Source organism: Nansenia antarctica (genome assembly GCF_963989245.1).
Source record: "Nansenia antarctica genome assembly, chromosome: 4".
Taxonomy (NCBI): Eukaryota; Metazoa; Chordata; class Actinopteri; order Argentiniformes; family Microstomatidae; genus Nansenia; species Nansenia antarctica.
Window position 1 is genome coordinate 53,014,591 of NC_137689.1, and position 22,169 is coordinate 53,036,759.

The window sequence follows — 22,169 nt, forward strand, 5'->3', positions numbered from 1 at the left end:
ACTGTCCTGTAAAGATGTTCTTTTCAGCCCTTGTGGTGTTTCATCATAGCTAATGGGAGGCTAGGGAGAGTGGTCTGGTTGGCTGTAGCCGTTGAGGTAGTGGACAGACAGTTCTGGAGAAAACACTGATGTGCCATCATGTTTTTATTTGAGGTTTTCTTTGTAAAGTTCACTCGTCAAGTACTGTACCTCTCACACAGGCTCCTGGTTGTAGAACGGTCCACTTGTGTTGGTTTCTTATACGCGCGTTCAGAATTAAAACATGAATTGTCCTTTTCTAAGTGAGAAGTATAAGTCGATTGAATATATACATATAATGTGGATATCTAGTGGTATTATTGCAATGTTTCGTACCCGATTGTTCAGCAAATATATTTTAAGATGTAAATAATGATGTTCTATGATGATTGTATTTGCAAACCATGTATTATCTGTTTGGGGTAGCTCTTGGATTTGTATCGAAGACAATATAAGGAAGATCAGTAAATACGTTGTGCATTGTGTACCATCTAAATACCACCTGCAAAAAAAAAAGAAGAAAAAATACCCATGATGCTTCACAGCACTTGTCATCAGCATTTATTCATTCAAAAAGGCTTTGTACGAACACTGTTGTGAAATGTCTAGACAGTCCTATATGAAGTCAAACGTAATTTATTTCTTGTCAAGATGAATAAAAGCATTATGTGGTCATTTGTGAGTCTCAGAGCAGTCAGTGGAAATGACTTACCACACTTTGTGTGTGGTGGTGGTGGTGGTGACGGTGGTGGTGGTGGGGGGGAGAGACGGGTGGACAGACGGGAGACGGACAAAACGCAGAGTAAAACACAAAACTTAATAATATATTAATCTTATTATCATCTTTCTTATAAGATGTAGCTGATTCTACAGCCACCACCGTGCTGCCCTATGGACTGAATGGCACCAACCAACCAAACAACTCACCTTCCTTTCTTCCTCAGTAGATAATAGAGGTGCTTCCTAAGTCTTTACTTCACATGATGTTGGAGTTAGGTCTGGTCCTTATCAACACTGTATAGGTACCCAGCAGTCTCTCTCTCTCTCTCTGTTGGCCTCCACTCTGCTTGGTCCATCCATCGTATTCCCTTCTTCAGGCACATGTATACATACACACAGTACAATACAGATCAGAGTTTTGTGTTCAGCCGATGTTCCTTGTGTTCTTCATGGGTTTTTTCACAGTTGCAATTATATTTTTTGGGTGCTCTAGTACATGGCGAAACTCGTGTCTCATGTGTACTATATTTTCATAAGGGTTCATCATAAAGATGAGTATCATGTTCATTTCCCTGTCATGTATTGTGTAGAAATAAAACACTGGTTAAAGTGAACGTAAGCCCAAGCAGTGTTGTCCATTTTTTGTCCTGAACAAGACTGTTGGTAGCGCTGAACAAAGTAATAACATGGTAATACTCTACTGTACAAGTACTACCAGACTTTCCAAATTGAAAATTGAGAGCATAATTGCTACTCTCCACAGATACAGCCTGGCATCATGCCAAACATGGGCCCCATAGATGACCTACAGTATATAAGTGTAACCAGTCTCCTATAGGTTACATTATCCACAGTGGGTGTGCAGGAGTGTTGGGAAACACTAAGGGGACACACCTGACCAGCAAACCAATGTTAACCAATGTTAACCAATGTTGAATAGCAAATTGGTTCAAATGTGCTTACAGGTTTGGTTAAGGGTTTGATTATGGTTAGGATTTGACCTAGTCGGCCAATAGTCGATGTTAGTGCTGGGGTGGAACAAAGGCATGCACACCCAGTCACTTTCCAGGATCTGAGCTGGAGAACCCCGGTCAAAACCATGTAGGCCTAATAGTTTGACAACATATTTCTCTGGGTCATTGAAAGACAAGTGCTGTCAATCCTGGCCTCAGTTATAGAACGTGCTTAGATCAAATTTTGATCTTACCCGTGTCGTACGTAGAAAACCACGTCAACGTAGTGATTTATACAATTTCAACGTGAGTCAATTTGATCGTGGAAACGATCGTAGCTCGACGTCGAGTATTCAACTTGCTTACGCACATTACCTACTGGTTATGCGGAGTTATTACAGGCATGTGAGCCGCACTGCCTAGTGTAATTGTTATGTTATGTTATGTTAATTTCATTTATAATGCGCCCCCCATCCAACTTTTACATCGGCCAGGGGCGCAGCCCGGGTAAAGGAACAGATAAAGACAAAGACAAGGAACACAGAAAGCAATCAGACACAGACGACTTAAACGTAAAACTCAGGCATACAATTCACAACAAATAGGGAGTAGATTTAGGGAATGTCATTTTGGAAGAGGTGGGTTTTTAACTTGGCTCTAAAGGAGTCCAGAGTGGGGGCAAACTTGATGGCAGAAGGGAGCGCGTTCCACAGGGTCGGTGCTATCACCGCAAAGGCACGGTCACCCTTCCTCTTGAGGTTGGTACGTGGGACCCTCAGGCTGAGTTGGGCGTCGGACCTGAGCCTGGGTCTGGGCCTTGAGGAGGTAGACTGGTCCAGGAGGTCCTTGATGTCAGGAGGGGCGAGACTGTTGAGAGCTTTAAAAACAAAGGTGCAGATTTTGAACTTCACTCTCTTCTTCACTGGGAGCCAGTGAAGGGAGATGAGGACAGGGGAGATGTGGTCCCTCATTTTGGTGCCTGACACCAGCCTGGCAGCGGCATTTTGGACTAGCTGCAGGCGGTAGATGGTCTTATCAGGAAGTCCCGCATATAGTGAGTTGCAGTAGTCGAGCCTAGATGATATTAGCATGAGGACGACCCTCCTCAGGTCGCTGGGGGTGAGGAAGGACTTGATCTTGGCTATGATGCGTAGTTGGTATAGGCATGCAAGTGGCTCGTAATAAAATTAACGATGTTGTTATCAGCCGAGAAAATGAGTTTAATTCAAGATTTAAAAGGAACTGATGTTTATGATTGTATTTCAGTCTTCCTTTATATCCCTCCGGAGCTGTCTATCTCCCCTTCAACATGCTTAGTGCGTTCCACAACGGACCTTGCCCGGCCACGCGCTAAATTATACTGGATTTTCTCCAGTGTCAGGGATTTCGCAGCCATATAAGAATAAGACCACCTGATAAGAATAAGACCATTATATTATTACAGTATAAGCAGCACTCGAGTTGAAATAAAAACAGTCAAAATCGCCCCCCTCTTTCCATACTTAATGTCATTTTATCAATGAACGTGGTATTACTGCTATTTCAAGGTGCGAGGGGGCACGCACACATGCAATGACATTTTTACCAAGTTACTGACTGAAGTCACTGACGAGGGGATGCTTAAATTGTCCTCTTATGATAAAATCCACCACCTCCCCTGATTTTCTTTTACAACTTGAGTAGAGTATAAGCATGTGCCTGGTTAGTTGTCATGATCAAACGTTACACATGCAACTTACCGAGAAGCCACCCTTCTCTGCCCTCTCCCGCTTCCAGACGAACGCCTACCCTATATTATTGCACTTGTCTTAATTCAGCCGCTATAATTGAGCCGCTATCACAGGGCGTTAATACAAACCTCATTCACCTGCGTTCATTTTACCTGCGTTGGTATTTATAGAAGGAAGCACGTACGCAACTTTAAACCATCTCAGCCCGTTTTATAAATAATGCTTACGTCCGTTTAGAAAAATGTGCTTACGTGAAAGTCAAAGATGACGTTCAAGTACTTTTTTATAAATGAGGCCCCTTGTCCATACTCAGCTTGATTATAGGGAACAGTGACAGTAAGGACCAACTGTGAACATAGTTGTACTGACGCAGTAATGAAGTGAGACCATTTTGAAGGCTTCATTGATTCATTGACATGGAAATGTGAGTGCTGTTCCTGGCACCCCAATGATGTTAATGGCTTATTTGTGAGAATGAACCTCAAGCTACTGATTTTTAAAGCTCAGTTAATGTTGCATGACTGGAAACAGACAGGACCTGAGAGTAAAGGAATAGTTTGTCGAGAGAGATGGAAAAAGAGATGGTTTCCCAGCAGACAGAGAGAGAGAGGGAGAGGGGAGGAATACCTACAGTAATAGTATGAACTAATAACTGGCATGATTCATAACCTATACCTGCATATTGGTCCAAAGAGGGATTTTCCCATTTAGGAAATGAATGTCAATATTTTCACCTGGGTTCCCGTGGTAAAATGGGTCACCATTGATGGTAATAAAAACGAAATAACATGCAACCAATAGTGACATGATTCATACCTGTGTATTAGTTCAGTGAGTGATTTTTCCCCCCTGCAAATGGGTGTACATTTTGTACTTTGGGTCTGGAAATTTAATGGGTTACTATTGATGGTAAAACCTTAGCAAAGGATGCATTTAGTCACTTGACCGTAAGCAGAGTTAAATGTCAGATGGGGTAGAATCAGACACATAAGTGAAAGTGTCTTTGCAGGCGATTTTGAGTGTCCAAGGATGTCTAATGACTTTCACATTGGCTTCTTGCTATATTTCAACAGTATCAGTAGAGATTGGTCACCATTTTATTAGTTAATGTGGAAAAGAATGGTGCTGTTTCTGGTTATATATATGTACATATTTAATATTTCACATTCTTCAGAAAAAGACAATCAAAGCCACATATTAATACATTATGTTATTTACAATTTAATATTTACAATATAATAATTTACTATCACAATTGATATAACATGAATTGAACATTTTCAAAATGATAAGTTGAAGTTTAATGAGGACATTGTCCATGGCTTTTGCAATGAAGAAATAAAGAAAATCGTAAAAGAGCCACACAGTCAAGGTTTCAACATTCAAAGACCACACGCACTCAGCAATCACTACAATTGACATTAACTGTTATCTTTTCTTTTGCAGATTCATGGACAATCTTAATTCACCGGCTCACAATTTTCCTTCATTATCTTGCAATAGTCAATACGTCCTTGCTGAGTACACCTTACTGTCATTGATTCAAAGCATCACATATTTTAACATCTTAGAAGAAAACAAATATCCTAATAAAACGTTGAAAATATTGTCTGTTTGAGGAGTTGTCTAACTGCCGAGTGTTACTCACGATACGTACAGTATGGTGCAGTTTATGAAATCACAACCTGGCCAAGAGGGATTTCTCTGTTTTGGCCTGCAGTAATAAAAACACTGTACATTATCGTCAAGAGGTCGTGGTATGGTATCCAGTAAAACAGGTGACCTATGAAAGAAAATCAAAGGAGACATGGCTGCTAACTGACTCGCTGACATCTCTCCAGATGTAGGAGAGACAGCAAAGAGAAGAGCTTATTTTTTCTTTTCTTTTTTTTCCCTGGAGCACCCCCACGGTTGAGGCGCCATGGGGGAACTGCAACGTTACAATCAGTTTGTGTGATCAACCAAATAGTCCTCATGGCTGAACGCTAATTTACATGCTCACGCATCCCTCATCCTCAGCGCTCACTGGCATTTTGATCTATTCCTTCCAAAAATATGAATGTTCCTCTTCTTGCAGTTCTTAGCACTTTATTCACCCCTCTATTTTACCAAAAGAGGTCACGAAAAGGAGGCTTGGGAGCATCTCTTACAGCAGGTCCAGTGTGGTTGAAGTTTTTGTTGTGTCTCTCCTGGTTCAGAAAAAAACAACAACACACCAGTCAGTGGAGACACCAGAGCAGAGAGGAGAGCCAGGAGGCGGGAGGGGTGGTCCTGTATCTAGATGACGTTGTGGTTTGGTAGTATCTGCCCAGTCTCATCGGAGTTTAGCGTTGCCGTATGTGTTGCGCTGTATGGCGATCAGTTTCTCCATGCAGGCCGTGCGGGTGTCGTGCAGCGTGCCGTGCCACGCGTTACTGAGGGGGCGTGCCTCCTCGCTGCGGCAGAACACATAGGCCATGGTGTCGGTCCGGCTCTGGATGTAGGCGCTGCGCAGGAGGGCCCGGCAGTACCGGCTGATCCGGTCCACCCTACGGAGGATCAGGTGGGCTTTCCTTGGGGGAGAAACACAGGATGGGTCTGAGACATCATCATAATCATAATCATCATAATTCATCATCATCATCATCATCATTATATTCATCATCATTATAATTACAGCAACTTACTACAAAAACACTTTTCCATGTAATCATGGCTCTTCACACCACACATTTCTCAAATATAAAAATTGTTATATTTTCGCTGTGGTTTGTCACATATTTGATTGTTTGATTGAATCCCAGGCTGAGAGTAGAGGAGAGGTCTGTTTCTGGTCGGTGTTGGCAGCCAGCTCACCTCCCTGGCGAGAGGGGGCCATGGTTGAGGCCAGCTCACCTCCCTGGCGAGAGGGGGCCATGGTTGAGGCCAGCTCACCTCCCTGGCGAGAGGGGGCCATGGTTGAGGCCAGCTCACCCCCCTGGCGAGAGGGGGCCATGGCTGAGGCCAGCTCAAGGTAGATGGGCAGACATGTGGCCTCACAGACACATACTGTACACACACGCACGCACACACACACAGCCAATTTCTTTCCAGCACATTCTCTCATACTTCAGTAGCATACTTCACTCACATGAAGATGGTCTACCTCTGTGTTGTAATGTTGTTGAGTTTATATGAACAGCTACAAATATACAAAAATAAACCTGACTTGGAGGGAGGCAAATTCCATTTTGTTTTGAGACATTTGGTCTCTGCTAAGCATCAGCATCTGTCTTTGGTTAAGCAAGGAGCACAGACAACCTTTTCACTTGTTTGTTAAAAAAAAGGGCAACATTTTTCATGCATTTTGAAATTCCAAAATAAAGTGGACAAGTTAAGGACTGGGGGTTCAGAATGCGTACAAGAGAGAAGCAGGTTGGGGATCAGAATTGAAGAGTTCCAGGATATAAACATACTACAAGAGGAATGCTTTAATTGTGCAGGTGCTAGCATTAGTAGCAGGCAATACAACGTGCACTATTTGAACAAAACAGTCGCTACAACAGAGCTGACTGAATCTTCAGTCTCTTCCCTCAGTGGCTGTGTCTTACGTCACAACATACAGTGGGGGACATAAGTATTCAACACATCAACAATGTTTTTATTCAACATATTTTCATTGCAGCTATTCATTTGAAATTTAGACCAGACATTGGTATTAACTCAATAAAAGATAAAGCAAGTGTAACATTCCAATCCATAAAAAAAGCTATGTGCAATAAAGTGGAATGACACAGGAAAAATGTATTGAACACAGTAAGAAAGCACTAAACCAGCTTATGCCACTAATGAGTTCTCCTACCTGTGCTAATTAGAATCATCTGGGTTAGTGCATGTTGGTGGGTAAGTACTTCCACTTTTTGAAAAAGGTTTTCACACCTCTGAATGCAAGTAAACAAATCATTTGTCATCAAGCTTTCCTGCAAGAAACATCTCAGGATGGGTAGAGGCAAAGATCTTTCCTAAGACCTTCACATTGTCAGGGCTTAAAGTGGGAAAAAATCCTGTGCCTGAAACTTTTTCTTGGGGAGGGGGGTCACAGTTTGAGATATTGGGAGAGCGGGTACAGAAGACAGCTTCTTGTCTCAATGTTTAAATGCATTAATACTATTTAATAGTCAATACAACATATATGTCTAGGGATGCACAATATGCATTTTTTTCCAACCGATACCGATGTTTACCCGCTTCTCGTGGCTGATAACCGATATGAGAACAGATATAATTTCACAGTTGATAACCTGTAGTTCATGCACACCTGAAGGTAAGAAAGGCTATGTAGTGAGCAAAGATTGATGATTTAATATTCCATAGTGATCTCACCAAATCTCACTATTGTTAACACAACAAAGAGAACACTTCTGACTCTTCAAATGTTCATTTATTATTTCCTCTAACAAACAGAATCTGTTATAGACAGTGCACATAAATGCTTTTTTTAGAGTGTCAAAAATAAAGTGCATCTTGTCTATCCCTGTAAATTGAAAATGCATAAATAAAATATCAAAAAATAAATAAATAAAGTGCATCAGTCAATACAAAAATAACATAGTAGGCTACACTAGTATGCTTAATAAAGCAACTGAAAAGGGCTGGGCTACTTTTAGTGCATGAGGATGAGGTAGGTTGTGATAAAGCCCATCAAATGTTTTGCATAAGAATTCAAAATAAATTGCACTGACATGGGAAAACAAAAAGTGCATGTTTTCCTTGTAAACAACAAATCTCACTATAACAATACAGAGTGCATGTTTTCCTTGTAAACAACAAATCTCACTATAACAATACAGAATAAATATATACATGTCTTTAAAAGAACAAACTGATTACTTAAGCCACTATCACTTATAATCTCCTTCTTTTTGGGTCATAAACAAAGCCCTGCAATTTCTCAGAGACACTCCTTTTCAAGGCATTAAGTGTTCCAGGGGAGACAGAGGACGCTTTGAGTGGTGCAGTGGAGGCAGTGGGTGGTGCAGTGGAGGCAGTGGGTGGTGCAGTGGAGGGTTTGAGTGCTTTGGGTGGTCCAGTGAAGGCTTTAGGTGGTGCAGTGGAGGATTTTAGTGCTTTGGGTGGTCCAAAGAAAGCTTTAGGTGGTGCAGTGGAGGATTTGAGTGCTTTGGGTGGTCCAGTGAAGGCTTTGGGAGGTCCAGTGGAGGATTTGAGTGCTTTGGGTGGTCCAGTGAAGGCTTTGGGAGGTCCAGTGGAGGCAGTGAAGGCTTTGGGAGGTCCAGTGGAGGCAGTGGAGCCTTTGGGAGGTCCAGTGGAGGCTTTGGGAGGTCCAGTGAAGGCTTTGGGAGGTCCAGTGGAGGCAGTGAAGGCTTTGGGTGGTCCAGTGGAGGCAGTGAAGGCTTTGGGTGGTCCAGTGGAGGCTTTGGGTTGTGCAGCCATATTCCTGGCCTGGTGCACTAGTTTGTTTACTCTCACTGAAGCCAGAACCCTTGCTGCATCTGTCAGCTTTCTCTTCTTTAGTGCCTCTTCCCTCTCTTTCTTCTTATTCAGGTGCAGCTGATATGTTTGATATGACGCCAGGCAGGACCTCCTCAATGGCTGGTCTATCATCATCGTTGAGGCTGTCCACTCCCTTGCTTTAAATGCAGATTTGACAATTGCAAGACTCTCGTAAGTCTCCACATTCATTGAGCATCTGTCTGCTTCAAGGATGTCATCCATGAGATTGAAGGATCCCTCAACCAGGGGGCCAGTGAAGATGCTGAGAAGTGCTTTGACCAGCTTACCCAGAGTAGGAAATTTCGCATCTCTCAGGATTCCACTCCACCAGTCTACATCAAGTCGACTTTCTTCCTCAATGTAACTCTGGCCACGAGCTACCAGGTCCACATCTATTTGGTATGCCCGTACCTCTTCATCTAGTTGACCAATCTCCTCTGGTTCAACTACATTAGGCAAGGCCTTGCCTAATGTGATGAAAGCCCCACAGACAGATTCATCTTGAATCAAAGAAGGAGTCAAAGCCGAGAGTGCAGTGATGATGTGGTTGTCGAGAGGAAGCTTTTTAAGAAGGAAATCTGCTGCCTTCATATAACCTTCTCTGAGAGAACTGTAGAGCTTGTTAACCCATATCTTCCCCTCGACACGAGCCTTGTTCAGTGCAGAGTAGCAATGTGTGCCGACAAACAGCCTTTTGTCAGACAGTTGCAAGTCTCGACTCTGGACATCAACTTTGACTAGCCTCTTTGCACTCAGTGGGATGGCGGAGGGCATCATGAAATTGGACAGCAGTTCTCTGACCAGGGCCACCATCTCCACATGCAGCAAGTGCACCAGGGGTTTCTCATGCTGCAGTTTTTTCAGAAATCTCTGAAAGGTTGGAAGGACACCTGCAAACAAAGTACAAAATATCAGAATCAGAATCAGAATGACTTTATTCGCCAAGTACGTTTTCACATACAAGGAATTTGCTATGGTTGTTGGTGCATGCATACAGTACAGACAACATAAGAATAATAATAATAAGAAGAAGAATTAAAAAGCAATTACATGACAGAACATTTAAATATATTCACTACCAATCAAAAGGTTTGACACATATAATATGTTACACTAGCAGTCATTATTACTCTGTTCTTGTTGGATTGAGAGGAATAAAACATCAGTCAGGGTTGTGCGCTCATGTACAGCTATTGCCACTCGAGTTAGCCTACTTGTAATATACCTCTGAACATGTCAATCAAGGCTGTCAACCTATCAAACTCCAAGAATAGCACAGAGATCCGTGCCTTCCGGTTCTGATTCTCTGCTGTTCTCATTCGGGATGCTGCCGCTTGTTCTTGTTGAAGAACATCTACTCTGGCCCTTTCCTCAAATGTTAGTGCATGCCTTTCAAACACTTGGTTAAGAAGCCATCTGCAGTAAACACAAACACACACACACACAGATTACTAATTTAACTAATTCATGAATTTTATATTACATTTTTAGCAAATGATTATCTTTTTATTTTAGCAATTGATTATCCGAAATCTAGTCTCTACACCATTAACTACAGATTAACACAAGCAATACAGTACAAATCATTAACAGTGAACTGTTCATTTAACACTAACATAATTTGCATTACCTGTATTTATGCTCTTCATTTGGATCCAACACATGGTAGTAGTGCAACACTAGTACATCCATAAGTTCATGTAACCTGTTGCACACCTATGAGGGGTGGAAGTAATACACATTAATTAATATTAAAATCTTTTTTATGAATAGCCTATATTTTTGTTGCTTTCACCCCTCATTATACACACCTCCAGGATCTGTAGAAAGCGGTTGCCGATGGGCCTGATTAAGCTCTTGACTGGTTGATGAAGAAGAGACCGGAACTCTGCAAAGATCTCCTTCTGTTTTGAGGACTTTTCTATATCATAATAGATGTCATTGCAGAATCCTTCCACCTCAGAGGTAAATGGGCTCATCATGGCCTTGGCGGCATTGTTCACCATGTGAACTGTATCTCCACATATGTCGAGCAGGTTAGGGTTCTCCTTCCTTGCTTGTGTCTCCAGTCCAGTCTTCTTTCCTCTCATCACTGCACAGTTGTCAAGCAGAATACTGATGACAAGTGACAAGTCAAGACCATTGGACTCCAGGATATCTTTGAGCTCCTGCATAAGGGCTGAGGAGTTGGCGATGTTTAGTTTCCTGCTGGCTAGGTGTTGTGTCGTTACCTTGCCCAGATCATCATCAAAAAAACGAACAAGGACATTGAGGATTTTGTCCATGTTGAGATTTGTAGCTTCGTCGATATTCATCGAAAATTTAGCTTTTTTTAGCTTTTCACATAGCCGTTTTTTTAATTCCGGGGCAAGGCCATGTGTGTTTAAATAGCTGGCGTGCTGGTTGGAAATGGACAGCTTTGACAGTGCATTTTTATCTTGTGATAGCGTCTTACACAAATCGACGAGTGGCTGAGCCACTGTAAAAGACAGATCATGTTCGGCTATAAACGCACACACTCGGATCTTTTGCTCGCAAACACGGTCAGTCATTGAAGATAAAATGGTACCTGTAGCCGTCGCTCCCGGCAAGGTTGTTGTGTGAGCGAGTGCTCGAACCGATGCTTGGTGACCGGGATCTGAGGCGTGTCGAGCGATCACCTTCTTCCCACTACTGCCGTAGAGGAGTCTCTTCGAGCACGGCGTACAGAAACAAGCACCCGGCTCCCTCAGTTTGAGGCACCACGTCCCATAAGGCTTCCCGTCACCACAACTCTCCTCTATCCATGCCCAGCGCCATTTATTTTTTACTCCTCGTTCTAATATAGCTGTGTCTTCGCCAGTTTTGAGAAACTTTGCTTCCATTTGAATAGACAAAAGTTAGCGAGACAGCGGGCTGCTAAAAGCGAATGTCTCTACAAGCTCACATTACACTCAAACTTCTTAAGGCCCGCCCCCACTACTCTGCCTCCGATTGGCTTGAAGTCGTTGGTTGGCTTGAGCAATACCATTGGTAGGCGGAACTGTCTCTTTGCTGAAGACGACTCTTTAAATTACGATGTAAACCAATAGCGTGTGATATATTTATTTATTTTTTAATTCCCCCGCGCCGGAAATCCGGCACTGTGCCGGAGTACTTTAAGCCCTGCATTGTTGAGCAGCATAGTAATGCTGGATTTCTCAACTCCTAAATGTTCCTATAAGCACCACTGGAAGTGGAAGGAACATCAGTCGACCATCAGTCGACCATCAACTGGCAACACACAGGAGCTCCTCGCAAGATTTTTGACCGGGCAGTCAGAAAGTTAGTCAGAAGAGTAGCCCAAGATACAAGGACCACTCAAGCAGAGCTTCAGAAAGACCTGGAAGCAGTGGGTACAGTTGTCACAAAGAAAAACAATAGGCAATGCACTCCACCACCACGGTCTCCATTCTCGATCTCGAGAAGAAAAGGCATTTTGAAGCTTGTTTGAAGTTTGCAACAGAACATTTGGAGAAGCCTGTACTCGTAGATTAATGTACATTAATGTCAGGCAAGACACAAATCTAACTTGTCGGCAACAATACGACACACCATGTGATCCAAATGATCCTAAAAATACCATACCTACAGTGAAGTCCGGTTTGGAAGCATGGATTGGTGCAAGAGGTGGAGGTGGAAACATGGATTGGTGCAAGCATGGATGGAGGGAGTTTCCATCATACTCTTTACAACAGTCAATTTCTTTTAAATCCATGAGGGGAATGTACATTAGGGTAGAACATTGGAATGCAAGGGAACATCCCTTGATCATCCATCAGTCATAGTTGGCAGCAATTGACCCATACTGTATATGGTTCCTATGAGGCTGTTTCTTTTCACATGGTACTGATGGAATCGAAGGGAAAATTAATTGATGTCTCATGCCATGTACCGGGAAATTCTTGAGAATAATCTGTTGTCATCCGACAGGATGATGAGCATGAGACATGGGTGGCTTTTCCAGCAGGACAACGATCCAAAACATATTGCAAATGAGCCTCTATTGGTTTAACGGGGAGAAAATAAAGGTGTTGGACTGGCTTATTCAATCGCCAGACTTCAATCCAATAGAACATTTGTGGAAGGAACTGAAGATCAAGATTCACCAGCGGGCCCACCGGAATCTTCAAGACTTAAAGACTAAAATCCCACCTGATCACTGTGAGAGATTCGTTTTTTCTTACAGGAAGCGTCTTGAAGCTGTCATTGGAAACAAAGGCTTCTCCACCAAGTATTAAATACATTTCAGTTAGCGTGTGCAATACTTATTTCCTGTGCCATTCCCCTTTTTTGCGCATAACAGTTTTAATGGATTGAGTTAATACCATGTCTGGTCTAAATTTCATGTGAATAGCTGCAATGGAAATATGTTGAATAAAAAATGTGTTGATATGTTGAATACTTATTTCCCCCACTGTAGGCCCAATTGAGGCCAACTTTTACACGGGGGGATAATGGCAGGATGTTCACTTTTCACCATTTCTCTACCCTTCAGCCAGAAGTGTGCCCTTGTGCACTTCCCCTCATGGACTGGTTTCCATCATACTCTACACAACAGTCTATTCTTTTTAAATCCATGAGGGGGAGTGTACGAGGGTAGAAAATTGCCCCGCTGGTTAACACACCGCTGGTTTAACAAGGGAACATTGATCTTCCTTCCGTCAAAGTGGACAGCAATTCCATACTGTATACAATTCTTAGGAGTCTGGTGCCCCCGAGACGAGAGACAAGTAAGATCTACAGTATTGAAACTCCACCCAAAGTAGAACTTAAACAACATGCAAGACATACAATCTAGTTGCGCGGAGCATTGCATTTCTATAAAACCATACGGGGTGAGGTAAAGAGGGGAGAGGCCCTGTCCAGAGCTCACTGTGACTGCGGTCTGTCGGTGGCCGTGACTACGGTCTGTCGGTGGCTGCGTCGGTGGCTCCTAGAGTTGTGCCGAGCGCTCACATTTCACTTGGCCACTCTGTTACCTTTTAAACGGCACCACCGATAGAGCCGGGTCATAAATCAGCCCAACAAGGCCAAACCCTGCCAATTTAAGGCCGTAAATAACCGTCTGTCACTCATCCAAATGCCTTCCCCAGGACTTTCCTCTGTGCTCCCCCCCCCCCCACCCCCCAAGGCCACCTCCCCACAACCAGCCTCCAAAAAGGCATAATCTTCCTTAAGACACACTTATTCCAAATGTATTATATTATTTATGGCTGCTGAGGGGGGGCTTCCAGGCAATGGGGGTGAACATAACAAAATAGGGGGTTGAAACCTGAGGCCGAATGTTGCCATCATCACTAAACTATTGAACCGTTGTCATAACCTGGTATGGCTCACATGCCATGGATTTCAAATGTGTTCTTTTTGTTGTTGTTGCTGGTCTATGAATTTCTCCGTCTCCATATCTTGCTAATTTCCCCTCGTGTGTATTTTCATATATATATATATATTTTTAAAAACACTGCCGGGGGTGGTCTGTTACTGAGGGCAGGACCAGGACAGGGGTCTGCAGGACATCTTTATGCGAACGAGGAGGAAATGGAGTTGGAAGTTTAGTTAGTGTTACTTGACTGTCAATTTTAGTGTTTGGTTTGGCATAAGAGAGCTGTTTTGGCGTTGGGGTTGTAATCTGAACCGGGTATGTAACCTCATAGTCCAAAACTGACCTTACCCATTTGCCTTCCACAAGAAAGACTTACACAAACGTCCGATTGCGCAACTCAGCTCCTGCTCTTGCAGTAGACAGGGAAAAAGAAACAGAAAAACCCAAATGCACTAATCTTACAATGTCAGGGGACACAACTGTGGTTTCCTTATGTAAGAGACCCTAAAATCACTGCACTAGACAACAGGAATATATAATAGAATCAAAACAACAGGAGGATACAGTTGATAGATGAATAGCTAAACTAATCGAGTGCTGATGGTTGTGGGGAGAGAATGGAAAGTACAACGGTAACACTGATCTTGCAAAAAAATTATGGACGGAGACAATCTGAAGACAGCAAGGTACTCTCGCCTGTCTGCACTGCCATACTTCCCACAACCCACAACAAAAACACTGTGGTTGGAAAAAGTGAGTGAAGAGTGTGAATGATAAGGTGAGGCTTTATGAACCACCATAAAGACAGTAGGTGGGGGGTCTCTGGTTCAAATGAGAGCATAAACAACTGTGTGTGTGTGTGTGTGTGTGTGTGTGTGTGTGTGTGTGTGTGTCTGTGTGTGTGTGTGTGTGTGCCAGTGTGTGTGTGTGTGTGTGTGTCTGTGTGTGTGTGTGTATGTGTGTGTGTGTGTGTGTGTGCATGTGCGTGCACATGTGGGTGTGTGTGCGTGTGTGTGCGTGCGCATGTGTGTGCCAGCGTGTGTGTGTGCGTGCCAGCGCGTGTGTGTGTGTGCGTGCCAGTGTGTGTGTGTGTGTGTGTGTGTGTGTGAGTGTGTGAGGGTGACAAAGTGAGAGTAATGGTCCAATAACATTCACAAACATGCCTGGTATGACATGAATGCCATTAGTGTGGTGATACTGTGGGCTTCCCAGACAGGCCAGGAGATAACGCCCGGGTCTGAGTGCTGCTACTATCTACCTATTGTTTTCATTCAAGGGGGAAACAAGACACAGACATTTCCAGAACAGCGTGGATTGAATACCCTGGAACCTATAATAGCCGACAAAATAGCCGGCTTCGGAATATTATTTTGGAATGATTATTTATTTCTATATCAAATATTGTCTTTCAGGGTAAATCTATGGACTCTCGGGGTGCCCTCTGCTCCTACAGCTCCCCGTGGGTGCGGTGTACGGACCGGTCCTGCCCAGGGAACGACCGCATAGCCTCCTCCTGACTCCCCTCACGTTATATAGAACCATTCCTGCCTTTACAGGGGGGGCCTCGGGTCTTTACAGGTAACCAGAGAAGTTGCTTTTATGAATGAATATTCCTCACATACACAAAACACAAGCGCAGGTCCCCGTGCGCCGCGACACTCGTGAAGTTGCCAAGCGCCAGAGTGCCCCGGCTTCGTTAGGGCTCAGAGGCGGTTGGCTCCGTTCCTCCAGGCCCTTGTAATAACAAGGCAGTAATTTGTAGACTTAGCACTTGTGTCCAGTCACCAATTGGGTACAAACTATGAATAAAAAAAGGTAAACGAGAGGAAATAAAAACATCGGATGAACTTGAGTAAACGAAAATGAAAATATATGAGCGCGCCGTGCGGATTCTTTTATGAGATTTATGTCCTTCTGAGATGGTACTCCAATGGAACAAACCCGCTCATGATTGGTTTAATGGGCCAGGATTTGCAGTGAAAGCCTAAACCAATATTTTGCTGTCCAAAATTACTGCTGACCATGGTGTTGTGCGTGTGTGTGTGCGTGCGTGCGTGTGTGTGTGTGTGTGTGTGTGTGTGTTTGTGTGTGCGTGTGAGTGTATGTGTGTGTGTGTGTGTTTGTGTATTCTACAGGTGTTGATGATCTACCTTTGTTGGAGATGGTTGCAGAAACAGTAGAGCTGTGCGGTCTACAATGGACAGATTGAAGTTCCTGACTAGCTATACAGAGGTTATGTAAAAACAACCTCATGTTACTGGGTTGGAAGGCCGCCATTCTCAAATCCACTGGAATGGAAAGATTCAACACTTCTCGAAAACTGAAGATGACGGCGAAAACGATCATGGGGTTTCTATACGAAAGCCAGCTCAAACCCAAAGGCATTTTGGAGAACCATAGTGGTCATTCCAATTTTATTGTGTTTCAAAAGATCATAAACACTACATTTGTGCTGCCTCAAATCACTCAACTTCTACCCGAGAGGAAAGGAATAAGCATCTGGTCCAATTAGAGGAGCTGTTACTTATAACTTGATACTGAAAACATATATGGGATCCTGGGTCTGGATCCCCAGCAAGGACATGTTCTTACATAAACAACGGAACAGCACTGCTGTGGGGTGGCTCAGGTCACGTCCACACCGAGCGGAGAAGACAACATCGGAGTGACACTGACGCCGGACAAACAGTGACACAGGGCCAGACGTTGGGGAAAAACCTCCGGCATGTGCCTTAGGCCCAATCCCGATTCACCCCTACGGCTTCGTTTTCACCCCTACGGCTTCGTTTTGAGCGTTCACGTTTAGGGTAGGGGTGTCCCAATTCATATTTCATCGAGGGCTAGGGGGAAGGGGGAGGGCTATTCTCGGCTTCGTTTGGACATTTTTCACGACCAGACTACATTCGGAAGCATGGCCCTACCCCCCAGGATGCATTGCGAATCATCTACAGAAATCTGATTTCGCTCTATGTAATACGGAAGACAGCCACAAATGTAATTTACTGTTTTCTGTAATTACTTATTAATAAAGATTAAAAAAATTATGATAACCATCTTGAATGAATGAATTAATGAATGGTCTTTATTGTCATTGCTATAGTACAGGTACCAAACAACGACATTTGGGAGGGGGGGCTCCCCTGGTGCTAGGAAAGAAAAAAAAACAAAAAAAAACAAGAAGGGAAAGGAGCTGGTTTACATAAATAAAGTATAAATGATAACCATTTTGTTATCTTAGGTTAATGTCATAGTTGTATAGCGGGACTTATTAAACCAAAACAACACGCAATCTAATCCGAGCAGTTGTTATTATATAATATTATTGAGACTCATCAAGGAGCATGTAGTTGACTAATGCAGGGGACAGCGGCTGTTTCTTCAGCGTTCCTCTCACATCAGATTTCGGAAAGCCATAAAAATAAATCAGCGCTCCCTGTAAGTCATGCATTTTTCCATGTTTCCCTTTGATGGCGTATTAACTTAAGTTCAGCCGCGAAGTTGTTGCACTGTTGTCCTATATCAGTGCAGACTGGCAGGGTTCATACAGGTTAGAACTGTCATGGTCTGATAATGAAGCATTGTTTATTTGACAACTTGTTTGGTCGATTGATAGCATAAAAATTAAGTTGTGAATGAATTGGGAGCGTCAATGCTTTTCTATGATACTACTGATGACGTATCAGGGTCTTGAAGGGTTGTCCCGTTTCAACCACTATGGCTTGTGTCTCTGTTCCGAGGCCTTGGCTCAAAAAAGAGTGGCACTCGAAAACGAGCCGTAGGGGTAGAAAAGGGAATGGGGATTGGGCCTCAGTCTCACCTGGGTCCCAGTTCGTCTTCGCTCCGCCAGACAAAGTCTCCGAACTTCTCGTAGTGTGAGTTGTAGTGGTGCTGTACCCGGTAGAGCAGGGGAGGAGGGATCTCCATGAGGGTGTTGTAGGCCGTCTGCTGCTCCTTACCACTGGTGTAGCCATTGTACAGGTTATATACCTTGTCTGCTATCTCTGCCATAGGGAGAGAGAGAGAGAGAGAGAGAGAGAGAGAGAGAGAGAGAGAGAGAGAGAGAGAGAGAGAGAGGGAGAAATACATTAATCATCTTCCAATCATCTTCTTTGAGCTGCAACATTTGCAGGAAAAGCGCTATACAAATAAAGTTATTATTATTATTGTATCAACATTATTAGTTTTTGTACAAGTTGCCATGAAGACAAACTCTCTTGATGGAGGGGAGAGAGTGAGAGAGGGATGGTGAGAAAAACAAATGTAGACGAGGTGAGTAACCTGCAGACGATTCTGTGAGGTCACACTAGGCACAGCTCGTCCTTTTCACACAGTTACTCTAATCTGGGACTAAGGTTACTTAGATACCCGGAGAAGCAAAGAAGTGTTTGGGGAAAAGGAAAAGAACAGAACAGAGGTTAGAATTACAGGGGCAGGCTGGGAAGTGTGGGGGATGCAGTAAATTACATTTTAAGGTGTTAAGGAGGGAGGAATGCAATGGAGAAAAGAAAGAGTGTGACAGTGTGTGTGTGTGTGTGTGTGTGTGTGTGTGTGTGTGTGTGTGTGTGTGTGTGTGTGTGTGTGTGTGTGATGGAATACCTTCTGCTCTGCTATCATCCACCATGGGACAAGATGTCCTGACTGACACAAAGCTCGACTCTGAACGACTGCCTCGACTGTCCAAAGCATAGAGGGTGAACCTAAGAGAGAGATCGAGTGGGAGAGAGGGAGAGAGAGAGACAGAGAGAGAGAGAGAGAGAGAGAGAGAGAGAGAGAGAGAAAGCAATAATTACACAAGCTTACATCTAATCAATCAAGATACATCTGTCTAGTGAACCTTCAACGGCTTGAGCAGCAGCCATCATTTCCGAGCATCCTTTAAAGCTCAAAGCATGTAGTCACACAATGTGTACCCACTATACATGCTGTTCTCAGGAGCTACTGTTGACAGCCAGGGAACCCGTTTGAAAATACCCATAATTCAGCGAGCCGGGGCAGGAGAGTGGGGCCAGCCAGGGCTGAGGAGCCTCAGGATTCAGTTACGTCTAGTAGACGTCCAGGGCATGTGATTGAGAGAGAGAGAGAGAGAGAGAGAGAGAGAGAGAGAGAGAGAGAGAGAGAGAGAGAGAGAGAGAGAGAGAGAGAGAAAGCGTAGCACGGCACGGCAGCCATTACGTGTAATAGCAGCATTAAGTGGGACTCCCACTTCCTCTAATGACGGAATTCCACTCTCCTAAATGCAAAACATATTAAAGCTCCGTACCATACCCAGAGTTCCCCAGGACCACCCAGTACCCAACACAGTACTGCCTCACCCTCAGTACCCAACACAGTACTGCCTCACCCTCAGTACCCAACACAGTACTGCCTCACCTCAGTACCCAACACAGTACTGCCTCACCTCCTCAGTACCCAACACAGTACTGCCTCACCCCTCAGTACCCGACACAGTACTGCCTCACCCTCAGTACCCAACACAGTACTGCCTCACCTCCTCAGTACCCAACACAGTACTGCCTCACACCTCAGTACCCAACACAGTACTGCCTCACCCCTCAGTACCCAACACAGTACTGCCTCACCCCTCAGTACCCAACACAGTACTGCCTCACCTCTCAGTACCCAACACAGTACTGCCTCACCTCAGTACCCAACACAGTACTGCCTCACCTCAGTACCCAACACAGTACTGCCTCACCTCCTCAGTACCCGACACAGTACTGCCTCACCTCCTCAGTACCCAACACAGTACTGCCTCACCCCTCAGTACCCAACACAGTACTGCCTCACCACCTCAGTACCCAACACAGTACTGCCTCACCCTCAGTACCCAACACAGTACTGCCTCACCTCCTCAGTACCCAACACAGTACTGCCTCACCCTCAGTACCCAACACAGTACTGCCTCACCCCCTCAGTACCCAACACAGTACTGCCTCACCCCTCAGTACCCAACACAGTACTGCCTCACCCTCAGTACCCAACACAGTACTGCCTCACCCTCAGTACCCAACACAGTACTGCCTCACCCCCCAGTACCCAACACAGTACTGCCTCACCTCTCAGTACCCAACACAGTACTGCCTCACCCCAGTACCCAACACAGTACTGCCTCACCTCAGTACCCAACACAGTACTGCCTCACCCCTCAGTACCCAACACAGTACTGCCTCACCCTCAGTACCCAACACAGTACTGCCTCACCCTCAGTACCCAACACAGTACTGCCTCACCTCTCAGTACCCAACACAGTACTGCCTCACCTCCTCAGTACCCAACACAGTACTGCCTCCTCAGTACCCAACACAGTACTGCCTCACCCTCAGTACCCAACACAGTACTGCCTCACCCCCCAGTACCCAACACAGTACTGCCTCACCACCCAGTACCCAACACAGTACTGCCTCACCCCTCAGTACCCAACACAGTACTGCCTCACCTCCCAGTACCCAACACAGTACTGCCTCACCTCTCAGTACCCAACACAGTACTGCCTCACCCCTCAGTACCCAACACAGTACTGCCTCACCTCCCAGTACCCAACACAGTACTGCCTCACCTCCTCAGTACCCAACACAGTACTGCCTCACCCCTCAGTACCCAACACAGTACTGCCTCACCCTCAGTACCCAACACAGTACTGCCTCACCCCTCAGTACCCAACACAGTACTGCCTCACCACCTCAGTACCCAACACAGTACTGCCTCACCCTCAGTACCCAACACAGTACTGCCTCACCCCTCAGTACCCAACACAGTACTGCCTCACCCCTCAGTACCCAACACAGTACTGCCTCACCTCTCAGTACCCAACACAGTACTGCCTCACCTCTCAGTACCCAACACAGTACTGCCTCACCCTCAGTACCCAACACAGTACTGCCTCACCCCTCAGTACCCAACACAGTACTGCCTCACCACCTCAGTACCCAACACAGTACTGCCTCACCCTCAGTACCCAACACAGTACTGCCTCACCCCTCAGTACCCAACACAGTACTGCCTCACCCCTCAGTACCCAACACAGTACTGCCTCACCTCCCAGTACCCAACACAGTACTGCCTCACCTCTCAGTACCCAACACAGTACTGCCTCACCCCTCAGTACCCAACACAGTACTGCCTCACCTCCCAGTACCCAACACAGTACTGCCTCACCTCCTCAGTACCCAACACAGTACTGCCTCACCCCTCAGTACCCAACACAGTACTGCCTCACCCTCAGTACCCAACACAGTACTGCCTCACCCCTCAGTACCCAACACAGTACTGCCTCACCACCTCAGTACCCAACACAGTACTGCCTCACCCCTCAGTACCCAACACAGTACTGCCTCACCCCTCAGTACCCAACACAGTACTGCCTCACCCTCAGTACCCAACACAGTACTGCCTCACCCCTCAGTACCCAACACAGTACTGCCTCACCTCCTCAGTACCCAACACAGTACTGCCTCACCCCTCAGTACCCAACACAGTACTGCCTCACCCCTCAGTACCCAACACAGTACTGCCTCACCCCTCAGTACCCAACACAGTACTGCCTCACCCTCAGTACCCAACACAGTACTGCCTCACCCCTCAGTACCCAACACAGTACTGCCTCACCCTCAGTACCCAACACAGTACTGCCTCACCCCTCAGTACCCAACACAGTACTGCCTCACCCTCAGTACCCAACACAGTACTGCCTCACCTCAGTACCCAACACAGTACAGTCTCACGCCGGAAGTAGTAAGACTCATATAAAACAAGTACATGTTCTTGCTTTTGAGTGTTTCATTGAATGTTCAAAAATGTCCCACTCTCACCACCATGTTTCTCATTTCAGTACTGTAAAACATCAAAAATGACCACCGTCTAAACGGCAAAAACCACGGAAAATAGCAAGGCATGTCCAGAAGAATAAATAAGCGAAAAATGATATTGTTCATGACC

General features: G+C 44.9%; 1 protein-coding gene across 1 annotated transcript in view; it reads right to left on the minus strand.

Annotated features, from left to right (window-relative positions):
- Positions 1-5,735: 5,735 nt before the first annotated feature.
- astn2 (astrotactin 2) overlaps positions 5,736-22,169 on the minus strand; it is a gene marked incomplete at both ends in the record, with an annotated part of 337,790 nt that continues 321,356 nt past the window's right edge. Inside the window, 3 exons of the mRNA XM_080530321.1 lie at positions 5,736-5,973; positions 18,052-18,235; positions 18,831-18,931. Of these exons, the coding sequence (XP_080386447.1) occupies positions 5,736-5,973; positions 18,052-18,235; positions 18,831-18,931 (523 nt within the window). The remainder of the gene's footprint in view (positions 5,974-18,051; positions 18,236-18,830; positions 18,932-22,169) is intronic.